The sequence below is a fragment of the Phoxinus phoxinus genome (genome assembly GCF_949152265.1).
Source record: "Phoxinus phoxinus genome assembly, chromosome: 12".
Classification (NCBI taxonomy): Eukaryota; Metazoa; Chordata; class Actinopteri; order Cypriniformes; family Leuciscidae; genus Phoxinus; species Phoxinus phoxinus.
This window is the reverse complement of record NC_136887.1, coordinates 5,766,310-5,778,823: the sequence shown is the minus strand read 5'-3', so window position 1 is coordinate 5,778,823 and position 12,514 is coordinate 5,766,310. Positions and strand designations below refer to the sequence as shown.

At 40.2% G+C, this 12,514-nt stretch overlaps 1 protein-coding gene across 5 annotated transcripts in view; it reads right to left on the bottom strand.

The window, feature by feature from the left end:
* The window catches only part of gria3b (glutamate receptor, ionotropic, AMPA 3b), a 170,133-nt gene that overhangs the window by 44,396 nt on the left and 113,223 nt on the right, over positions 1-12,514 (bottom strand). For all 5 annotated transcript variants that reach the window (XR_013799696.1, XM_079630206.1, XM_079630207.1 and 2 more), the window contains exons 9-11: positions 10,109-10,216; positions 6,820-7,026; positions 2,199-2,572 (exon numbers count right to left, since the gene is read on the bottom strand). Coding sequence is in view for 4 of the 5 variants with exons in the window: in XM_079630206.1 (XP_079486332.1) it covers positions 2,199-2,572; positions 6,820-7,026; positions 10,109-10,216 (689 nt within the window). In the remaining variant the exon portion in view is untranslated. The remainder of the gene's footprint in view (positions 1-2,198; positions 2,573-6,819; positions 7,027-10,108; positions 10,217-12,514) is intronic.

The window sequence follows — 12,514 nt, the reverse complement described above, 5'->3', positions numbered from 1 at the left end:
ACAGCACTGAACGACATGTTACTGAATCACCACAGTCATGTACCATGGTATGTGCATGAGTTATCACGGTAACACTTCACAATAAGTTAACATTAATGTATTAATGAACTAACAATGAGCAATACATTTGTTATAGAGTTGAACAATTTTGAAAGAAATCTAAAAAAGTGGTACAAACAAAAGCAGGTTTGTGAACACTGATGGTCTTACACGGTCTCAGCGTTATTTATTATAATAATTTTTTGGTTATTGTTTTATTGTCGTAAAAAAATGCACATTAGCCTTTGGCTTGAAGCCTGTATGTGGAGCATCGGCTGCTTTAAATAGTTTCTGCAGTGTCCCTGCTAAATAAACTAATAATAAAATACAAAATATAGTATTTATTCATTTTTGTTAATGTTAGGTCATAAAAATACAGCTGTTCATTGTTTGTTCATGTTAGTTCACAATGCTTTAAAGAGCACCTATTATGCAAAATTCACTTTTTGCATGGTGTTTTTCACATTGAACACAAATGTGTGTTGGCAGTGTGTGTACACAACCACCCTATAATGATAGAAATCCAACCAGTTTTTTTTTTTTTTTATCCCCATAATTCATAAGCACTGTCTCAGAACGAGCTGTTCTCAGAATCAATGCAATGTGACGTAGAATTGCACAGGCCCCGCCCACGACTGTTGATTGACACTGCAGTTTGAGCATAGACCCGCCCTGAGTGAGCTGGACACAGTCCGCCATTGTTTCGACGCTGTAGAATGTCTCTGAAAGCGATTGAGGTGTTTCGTTTTTTGGATGTTAGAATAAACATAGCCGTCTTCATTTACTCTCGTTGTTACTCGAGGATTGATCAGTACAACTGCTCTCGTGATCCAGCTTACAGTCTCCGGAGCGACAGAACTAAGTTAACGTTACTGATCACGGCAGAAATGAAAGTGAGAGCGAACACTTTATGACGAGTCGTTATACAGATATACAGTTTACCAGTTTATAAAGCACCCACTGAAAAGGTGTGTATATATTTGTTTACTGTTAGTTGTAACGAGTGTTTTGTGTACTTCGCTGTGTAACGTTATGTTCCATGATAATGAAAGGGAGAGAGAGAGAGTGAGTTTATGGATAAGACTTAATGCGCACTTCTTATACTGTGTTTATTCTCACAGTGATTTTCTGCAGTAAAACTAACGCTTCATCATTTGTGTGATGTACAATAAACTTAATTGAACTCATCAGTATATTTTGGTCATCATTCAGACGGGGTCTACCACAGCAGGCTTGTATTAATAGTGGAGCAGATGGCATATAAGTTATAAACGTAATTAAAATAAACATACCAGTTCTATCTCTATTCAGCATTTATTCTCTAGCTCTGTGGGCATTATTGTCCGACTCAAACACCATTACTGTGAGTTTCTGTTTTGATATTATCATCTTTCTGTGAGATGAGATTGTCCTGGCTCTGAGGCTGGTTAGGCTCCGCCCCCTGTGCGTGGAACCGCATCTCATTAACTTTTAAAGGAGACACACTAAAACGGTGCGTTTTTCTCAGCCCCCCAAAAATGACAATTTAAATATGCTGTAAAAAATTATCTGTGGGGTATTTTGAGCTAAAACTTCACATACACACTCTGGGGACATCAGAGACTTTTTTTACATCTTGTGAAAAGGGGCATAATACGTGCCCTTTAAGTAATGTTAACAAATACAACGGTCGATTTTAATTATGTATTAGTAAATGTTGAAATTAATATTAACAAAGATGAATAAATGCTGAAGAAGCTAAGGTAGTTAACTAATGAACCTTACTGTAAAGTGTTACCGTTATCACATATTTTGACTAATGAATTCCCATAGTCTTGTGATTGATGAATATGAAAATCCCAGATTTCCAATCTGGTCTGACGTCGTATTGAAAATCTGGGATGTTTTTCAGTCAGGACCCAAGTGTATCTAAGTATCTGTTCAAAGACACGGTCATTAAACGAGTGTCTGTTCATTGAACTGTGCAAACCGAATTAGTCCATACTGGGACAAAGCCATTTATGGCCGATACTGCGCCAATTTCAGACAATGCCAACATGGAAACCATGGACAAACCCATGTATGGCCCATTCCTCAAGCCCATATCATGCTACATTTGCTCCATCATGGCTGACTGGACAGCTTTTTATGACTATGAAGTGACAGGACGAGGCACCAACCTTGGTGAGATATCACAGCCCTGCTGCATGAAGGCCCCAAGAGAGAACCACAGGCTGTTAAAAATCCCAAAGTCATTAGGCGGGTCTGGAGGGGTCTGGGGGTCTTTGGCTTCATCAGTCTCATCCAGGTGCCACTCGTAGGGGCTAAAGCGGCTCACGAGGAACAGCACCACGCTGACGCCGATGTAGGCGAAAACGATACACATCCAGATCTCGTATGCCAGAGGGTCGAGGAAGGAGAACACACCCGGCTTGGACTTCTGCGGTTTCTTGATCATGATGGAGATGCCCAAGCTCATGAAGGGCTTAGAAAAGTCAATGACTTCCTCTCGCACAAGCGTGATTGTTAACGGTGCAACTGCTATATCTGCTCTCTGGAAAACGGGGACATGAACAAAACGTGTTAGTGCGGAACATGCACCAGTGCAATAAACAAGCAGTGCAATATTACTGTGTATTTACACATCAATTTCTCAGAAGGAAGGCTAGGATGCAGATTCACTTCAAGCTGTATACTGCAAAGGGTCATAACTCTTTCCCCACCATTGACTGAATTTATAAGGTAGGTGGCGCTGTTACGCAACTTCTGAAAGGGTAGAGAATTCCCGGATTAAAACACAGGCAAAAAAAGTAGCAGAAACAAGCGCTAAAAGCATTGTTTATGCACGTCATATACATGATTTTCTCAGCTTTTTGTTCCAAATGTTGCATTTTTTATTTGAAAATGACCCAAATTCAAGTGTTGATAAAAATGAATGCATGAAGCAAGAATACTTTTTTCTTTCTTTAAAGCAAAGGCTCTGTTCTTTCTTTTGATATGTTGCATTTTCAGACATTCAAAATGGGCCATGTAAGTTTTGTGAAAATTATAAAAAATGCTAACATAGACAACTAAAAAAAAAAAAAAACGCTGACGGGGAAAGAGTTTATGGAATATTCCGGTTTCAGAAAAACACTTTTGGTGGCTTGCTGTTGGTTACCACTGACAAACCTCAGTTTGTAAAAACAAGAACCACAGTCACAGCAACATAAAATATAATTTTACCGTCATTTTAGACCAAACTTATGTTATATATAACTTAAATTATGATTTTTTTGTTTTTACTTCAGCGGAATGTTATGAAACTTTTTTCTGAAAATCATTAGAAAACGATAGTTTTAAGATGGTCACATTTGTGATTTTCATGGCCAAAAATTCCTAAAATACAGAGCGATTTTTTTGGGGGTACAATCTTCAAATCAGTCACTATGGACGAAGTAGCATTTGATAATGTCTAAATATGTGTCCAATTGAAAAGCTATTTCCAGTTGCAAGTAATTATATCTTAAAATACTCTTAGAAGTTAATAGGGAACATACATCCCACATAAATTTATATGCAGGGCTATACAGGCATCTAGTGGCTACACCATGGTATTACATAGGATTTTCTTTATGTCTACCACCAGATGGCACCAATCTGCCTTCCATGAATTGGATTTTAAATACCTTTGCTGAAAAAAAATTGAGAAAAAATTGAGAATACATATTTTTTTTTCTCATTTTTGTATTATTTTATATATAAATAAATTGAATTTGAATTGAATTTGAATTGTCTAGCACCATGAAATCCGCTCAAAATACTAAATATTAACAAATAAATATTTGAAAACTAAATAAAGTAGATCCATCCATTCTCCAAAACGGGTATCCTCTGCAGGTCAGGTGCGCGTGGAGTCTATCTCAGAGTCTCAGGCCACAGTTGGGGAAACCCTGGACAGATCGTCCATCACAATATAGTGCATTCATTTCACTGAACAAAAAAGTTATGCGTAATGCCTTTGATCTGTGTTGGGTGCTGAGGGTGTGGACCCTCAATATACAATAGAAGTATTTTACAATGGAATATACAATGGAAGTATTAAGGTGGATTTATACACAGAAAAAAATAATACGTTTTTATCAGTTTTGCTCTAAAAAGTGCATTATTTGAGCTTTTCGAGGTAGAATGAATTTTTCCTTTTTTAATTAATTAAAAAAAATAAGCTTACGTAAAACAATTACCCATCATTTCGCAAGTGCAATCCACTTACATTTGTAAAATGCAGGATTAATTTATCTATATTTTGGGGGGACATATTAAGGTGCATATTTTGGCATTAACTAAAACTGTTTTTTTGAGGAAGATGAGACTAATGTCAAGATATATAACCGTTTAATATAATAATATAGCAGCATATATTTTTATTGATATAATATTAATATATTTTCACCATTATGCTGAAGTGTGGAGCTTTTGCTTAAGTTGAGAGCGGTTACAACAAGAATATGTTATTTGTAGCTTTACTCAACAAGAAATGAGGCTACTATTTAGCATTTAGCATGCTAATCTGATGTGCTTGATTAAATCATGTGTATAGAAAAGTCTGGTAATTCCTGTTGGTGGAGTTTGCTGTATCTCTGCACGTATCATGTTTCCATGTTTATATAGGCTAATCATCACATGATTTTGGAAAAATTGGATATAATTTGCAGAGACAAATCCATAAAGAGATGTTGCGACACTACTTTCAAAACAGTGATTGGTGCATTACTGTACAAGCACCATTTTTTGTTTTTACAAACTGAGAGACATATTCAATTATTTTCTGTAGATGTTGTCCACACTGTGTTGAACCGGGAATATTCTATGAGCATTGGTGTGAATCAATCATATCTGCCACAGAATATTACATCTAGAGCGAGAAAGGCGGACATTTTGTGTTTTCTCAGACTTTGGTGTTTGGAAGGAAACCAGGAAAAGGACTTTCACTGCCTCAGAGAAGCACATGATGCGAGGCGTAACAGAACAGGCTTTTGACCGTGTAGCGCAGAAGTGACAGCTGAGCGTTCACTTGACTAGATAGCAAGAGTCTTGCTAATTTCTGTGACCCCTACACCGCTGTATCTGGACACAGACAGAGCGTAATCGGAACGAGCAGGACACTTTGTTGGGAAATCTTTTTTCAACGCTTCCCTTCTCATGCTTCACATGATGTTGCTGTGGGAGCTGCAGATATGAGGCACAGCCGCTTTCCACTTCCCATAATCCTCAGAGGCACTCTAGCATGAGCATATAATAAAAAGGCAGTGAAAGATTTGATCTCACATGTGTCCTCAGCCAGGAGGACATTAGTTATGCAATCAGGAAGTATAAGGTCACGGAAACTCTGCAGGTGAACGCTGGTTATAAAAGCCTCTACAAATATTAATATCCTTTTATCTTGTGGTTGTAGTGAATGGAACTCCGGTGTATGGTCTCAATAAATCATATAATCATTTGCATATAAATAGCTAATTAAGAGTCTACCAGAAGTGATTTATCAGTGAGGAAGAAATATGCCTCAAAACTCTCAACGTCTACCGCACGCTAGATAAATAATCGCATCTAGCTTTGAAATTAGCCATGTATTGCACACACTTGCACAGGTAAATCCAATTGATATTTAAAAGCAGACCTGTTGATAAAACATGAAAGAAAGAAAAAAAGAGATGAAATAACACTTCCATGTCAACTAATCCACTTATTTCATTTAGAAGAATCCCAGAGGATTCATTTATTTTTTAATCTGCTTGTGGCGAGTAACGGAAAAACAAATCCACGAACGCTGTGTTTCTACATTCGCCTTATAAAAGCACTGAGCTGTCAATACTGTCTGCAAACTTTGAGTCTTGAGATGACAGGAGTGGATCATATGATTATAATTTGATTACATGATTATAGTATCAATCAGTGTTGGGGACGTTATTTGGAAAGTGTTAAAAGCTACTCATAACCCAAAGCGGTTAAACTACAGTCAAGCTATACGCTCTTGAAAAAGTAATTCGCTACACTACAAGCTATTAAGAAAAAGCTTAGCATGGATGACTATATATTGAAAGGCCATTCTGTGAGATAACCTTTGAAAGACTTGCAAAATCAGATAAATATATTTGTCAAAAGGTCAAACGTGGCTGAGAAACGTCGGTCTTGACTATCTGAGCTGAAAGGCGGCACTATTATGCTCGATGGTTCGTTGGTGGGGATATTTTTTCGTTTTATCTCCACATGCAATTTTTTTTTTTTCATTTTGAGAATAATTTGAGTATAATTTCCAACGTTAGCACATCAAAACCAGGCAATCTCTCTGGCTGATGGTAAGGAAATTGAACAGATGAGGTAGCCTAACCCTCATGCATTTTGTATATGGTCTTCATTCTTGAATGTCGGCTCGGGGAATTGGAAGTGATTTCTCTGGGTTTTCCTCCATTTATAGCAGGGGAGCGCTTTGACAAATGCAAAAATGGCGGGCTGCCTGGGCGCACTGTGAAAAGTGCCTTTGAGATCCAGCAGCATTGAGAGGAAATCAAAGCAGTGCATGCTGGGAAGGTGCATGTTTAAGACACAATGTCGCCACCCGCACTGTCTGGCTGCAGTTATAGTTGAATGACACCCAGACATTCCCAGTCAGTTTCCCCACGCTCTCTCCCATGAGCGGAAGACAAAAAGGCAATTGACTTCTTCCAACGCCTTATTTGACAGCAATTTCTCTAAATCATTTATGCAAGGTTCATGAATACAAGAGACAACTGCAGAAGGAAAGGTTAGTGTATCACTACTCACCCCATAGACTAGTTCACCCACCATCCCGTTCCAAGTCTTGGTCTCAGGGTCACGGGCGCCATACTTTCCGTCCATGACTATGGACAGTCTGTACTTAATCCCGACATGTTTGGCAATCTCAGAAGCTAAATCGACACAGTAGCCCTCATACTTGTCATTGCCATCCAGATGCATGTGGTTTTTCTTGTACATCACATATGGTGCTTCCTGTTAACCAAACACACACTCATTTATTACCATCTTTGCTTATTGCTTTAATTGTCTGGTGTCACAGGCACCAGAGCCCACCGACAGCTTATCAGTCACAGGCATGCAGGCATGCTGGGATATTCTTTCCCACCCATTCTCTCACACACATAATCCACCAAACTGGAACACGTACAAGAGGAACGACAGAAGCAGCAGACAGGGAATTGCGGGACATTGATCCACATGTGGCCGTAGTCAGAAAGCTAATCGCCCAGCTCCTTCTAAGGCCCTCTTTACACCTGATATTAACATCTGTCTCGGGTGATCCAATCACGAGTGGCCAACTGAGACGAATCGCTGTCTACACCTGGTGTAGAGTCTGGATCTTGCACTCTTAGTCTTGAGATCTCAAGAAATTGCATAAGCCGCGTTTCCACCGCGGGAACTTTCCACAGGAACTAGGAACTTTGGGCTGGTACTCGGTGTGTTTACACCGCAGGAATCAGGGTCTAAATGAAGTTCTGGGTAAATATTTCCCCCTCCTAAAGTCCCTGCTGGCGAGGTAGTGCTTTTACAAAGTTCAGGAACTTTCGGGGGCGGGACTTGTGCGCTGAACATGCTGATTGGTTGTTCACGCCGCATTTTGATTGGATGACTCCACGCAGCATTCTAATTTAACCGGCATTTTAAAAAATCTATTGCGGTTCGTGGCTTCATGCAATAAGAGTTGTGTGTCTGCAAATATGGAATTTAATTAAAAAAAACACACACAGCTGGACCGACAACGAGGTTCAGGCTTTATTAAGCGTATTTGTGTAACAGGAAATTTTCTGCCTGTTCGTCCCAGCCATCTCAGGGTCAATGTCCGCATCGTCTAATTTTATAGCATTACGAGCTTTCTGAACACGCTTTAGTATCAGTGCTCGTCTCTTTTCTGCCGTTTTGTTAATTACCTCGTTAGTAAACCAATACATCACAAACAACCTCAGCACAGTTTGAATCTTCTCCAAACTTATTATAAATGTGGCGCTCAAAACTGATTACTGTCCGCCGCAGACTGGGAGGAGCAGACGCGCGCAGTTTATAATCTTCCCGGTACTTTAGACCGCGGTGTAAACGCAGAAAGCAACCGGTCTGGGGCAAAAAAAGGTCCTGGGACAAATTGTTCCGGGTAATTCCGGTGGAAACGCGGCTATACATTCTGCATGGTCATGATCTGGGACTTGACTTGTGGCTGTCTGAGTTCCAGCGTTATCATTATAGATAACAATTACATAACTCTTAAGTTGGCACGGTATCTTTTAAAGTACTTACAGAAAAGTTGCAAGAAATTCATGGCCTTGGCTGACTTATATACAGTGGCACAGTGTTAGAAATTCACCTTTTTCTGTTTTGGTGCATTGACAACTGGAAGCCTAGTTCTTAGATGGCTGGGTCTTGGTTTGGGTTTGTGCTTTGAGAGGTTTAGTTTTGATCTTGGTCTTGGGATCAAAACCTTCGAGATGGATGATATCAGGTGTAAACGAGGTTTGAGACCACGAAGAGCATTGGAGACAAATAAAAGTTGGTTCGATTCTGCTTCTCTCTTTCACACGCACACATACACACGGCCGTGGTGCAATATCCCAAGGGTCTGAGATGCATTGGCTAAGTTGAGGGTGACAGGTGAGGTAGGTGAGGTAGGCAAGAACGTATGAAGTGAAAAGGAATCCGATTCATGAAGTAAATGGCAGTGACTGCAGAGGAATCATAGTGTTGATTCTGTTCAAGCACGTTGCACCTATATGCGCCAGAAGCCTTTATCATTCCAACAGAAATAACATTGACCAAAGCCCTGCTAAAAAGACCAGCTTACACCAGCATGAATTTCAGGCTGGTTTATGCCAGGTATTGCTGTTTCGTTCTAGCTGGTGGACCAGCACAGGTCGACTAGCATGGTCATTCTGGTGATGCTGGCTGACGAACTGGTTTAACTATTTACACCAGCACACCAGCGTGTCATGCTGGGGCCCAGCATCCAAAAACACAATATATGGTCTTTTCAGTAGGGAAGCAAAAAAACAAAGCCGTCGTTAGAATCCAAACTCAGAAGCACTTTGTCGACATACAGAATTGAACAAAGAAAATTGTGCAAGCTGGTTTTATCCTCTCTTTCGCCCCCATTTCAAACACTGCGGCAGCGGCTTGCTTTTTTTAAGCACATCATTATTACCAAACAATATGGCTTCTCGCAGAGAAAACGCATCCCATTAGAGTCAGAGACAATTAGGGTACCAGTGGGTTAGCGATGGTTTGTTTGTTCTGTGCTGAATGTATCCTCTCACCTCATCCTTTGTGCGATTGTTTTCCTCCTGAATCCCACTGATGGAATAACCGACAGCTGCTGGTTTAATTGCTCACATCCAAGTCATTTGAAAGACTGACCTTGGTTTTTGGTGAAACAAAACAATTACAAGCGATTGCTGTTTTACATGGGATGATGTTGTGAGCATTGATTTGAATTCCTCAGAGATGTGTATTCGCCTTGCCAATTGGAGGCTGATGCTAAAGCTAACGTTGTTAACTGCGGGAGATGAAGTGATACGTCAGCATTGAGCAGTCCTTCGGTCAATGTAAAGTGGATCTGTGCAAAGGCCTCATCCATGGCCTTGCTCAAATACGCTTGTACTTTGCCAGAGGCAAACCATCGAACCCTTCTTTGGTGCGGTAAGCGTTAGCTTGCTGTTCTAGCTCATGTGTCACTGACCATTTACTTGATGAGTGGAATCAAGTCTTACCTACATATGCATTGAATGTCTACTTTGATGATGTCAATGTAAAACCATCATACCTAATGCCGTTATTGTGATGTCACTGCTACGACAGGCCACTGATATATGGAAAATCAAAATGCTTTGACACCCACACGAATACAGTTGAAACACTCATGCGCCGCTTTTCCTTGCGTTCGACTGTTTCAACGTGTAATGAGTGGATGGAAAGCAACACAAAAGAAATGTACTTCTACCCGCCCAGGACAGAATGTATCAATCTAGGAGTCAACACCATGACCCTGATGGGCAGAAAATGCGACACGTTTAAAACGTCATGGAGCGTGTACCATAATAGTAGTGACCACAATTGTTCGGTTTTCCACTGAGGAGGAATCGTTGGTGAACTGCTGATCCATTATATTAACAAAGCGTTCAAACTCGTTCCAGTATCCGATCTGCAAAGGGAAAACGTTCATGTTATTATCAAACAGCAGATATGTTTACTGCACCAATGCTAACTAGCAACCCCCCAACCCTCCCTCAGCCCTTCTGCTCGGCTAAGGAGCTGTTGTGGATGTGTTCTCTCGTAAGATTGTGCTCATTAAAAAAGTATTAGGTCTCTGTGCTGCTGCGGTTATTGCCTGGAGTTAAACAAAAAAGGCAAATTCTTGGCTGACATTTGTTAAATAGAAAAAAAAAATGCTTATGGTGGAATTTCCAGGGATGCAAAAGCTGGAAGTTACTCTTGGATGTAATTCTCTTCAGCTAAAACTCAACTGGGTTTTGCTCAGCGCATTCTGTTATCAAAAGGTGCAGTGCGTTTTCTCTTTGTTATATGCTCGAGTTGTTTAGTGGTTGAGTGGCATGTGTCAGATCCGTTAGCATAGCACTAGCCACTAGGGCATCACTGAGGTGACACTGCACAGGGGTGCAACACAGTGTTGTACATCACTTCTGACAGTCACTGTCAATGTACGTCTCCTTACCGACCATGACCCCATCTAACCTTAGGCTAAACTACTCTTTTTCACAGAGATTGTTCCTGTGCTTTATAAAGGGCTGTTGCTATTAGCTCACAGGAAAGCTAATGCATACTGGTTATGTTGATTCAAGCTGCTGAAGGTCATTGGTTTGGTAAACTATCTTGTTTGGGAATAGTGGCCTTAAAGGAATAGTTCACCCAAAAAATTTAATTATCCCATCATTTACTCACCCTCAAGCCATCCTAGGTGTATATGACTTTCTTCTTTCAGCCGAACACAATTGGATTTATATTAAATAATATCTTGTCTCTTCCCAGCTTTTTAATGGCTTTAAATAGTGCCCGTGTTTTTGAAGCTCCAGAAAGAGCCTCCATCCAGCATAGATTTATTTAATGGATTATATAGGCGAAAGCCTCGAAAGCGGGCCAAGACCTAAAACTAGCCTCTCCCTATGGAGGATCCCTGTACCACTCTACAGATAAAGCGTTGTCGGGATAATTTCAGTTTCACGTATCTACCCCGAAGTGATACAACTCTGTTTAAAAATGTTTAAGGCAAGACAAATAGTTTGTTTAGGCTTGGTTTGTAGGGAATTACAAACCTGCGCACATATATTCAAATGCGCATAACTATAGAGTTACACTACATGTGAGCGCCATCAGTGTTTCTCACAGGTTCACGTTTAAAGTCTGTGTAGAGAGAACGGTGTCATCTTAGCGGTCTCTAATTTAATAACAAATGATCATTGCGACGGAAGTGAATCAATCAAAACTAACTTTAGCTGGAAAATATCTATATTCAAGATCCGCTATAAAGTCAAAACAATCTGTTACCTTAAATGATCCGTTTATCTCTGTAAAGCTGCTTTGAAACAATCTACATAGTTTAAAGCGCTATATAAATTAAGACTTGACTTGACCTCTCGCTTTACAATCACTAAAATGCTGTCAGTACATCGCGATCTCACAAAGTTCTGTTATAATCAATAAAGCTGCCAACAATTCACCTTAAACCTCTTACTTACATTGTGTAGTGTTGTCAAAAGTATCGACTTCGGTACCAAGTGGGTTCTGAAATGTTAAAAATGAGACGATACCAGCATTCCCCCGCAGTATTATGAGCGCTGTTGTACGGATTCTTTAACGCATCTGATTGGCCATTGTGTTCACGCGCTCCAAATATATGTCTGTGATTGGCCATTGCGTTTACGCGCTTAACATATATGTCTCTGATTGGCTACAATGATCAATGCTTCAAAAACATGTTGTCTTCCCCGAGCGCTTGCACAGATACACATGGGAGTGTTTGAAAGCAGGCGTCTATCAGTGGATGTATTAGGGGTCCGCAGATAGACACCTGCTTTCAAACACTCCTGTGTGTGTCTAAGCGCTCGGGGAAGAGCATCAAAGACAACATGTTTTTAAAGCGTTGATCATTGTAGCCGACTTGGTACCGAAATCGGTACTTGTGACAACACTAATTGTGTCTACACTTTGTTTGTTAATGAGAGGTTTCAAAGGCCAGGGTAACTCAGCGCTGAATAAAAATCACGTTTTGAGTCATAAACTTTGTGAGATCGCGATGTACTGACAAAGCGACAGCGTTTTAGTGATTGTAAAGCGAGAGGTTTGGCTTGCTTTCGAGGCTTCAGCCTATATCCATTAATATATGCTGGATGGAGGCTCTTTCTGGAGCTTCAAAAACTCAGGCACTATTCAACGCCATTACAAAGCTGGGAAGAGTGGATTCTGACTAACCTAAACACCTCTG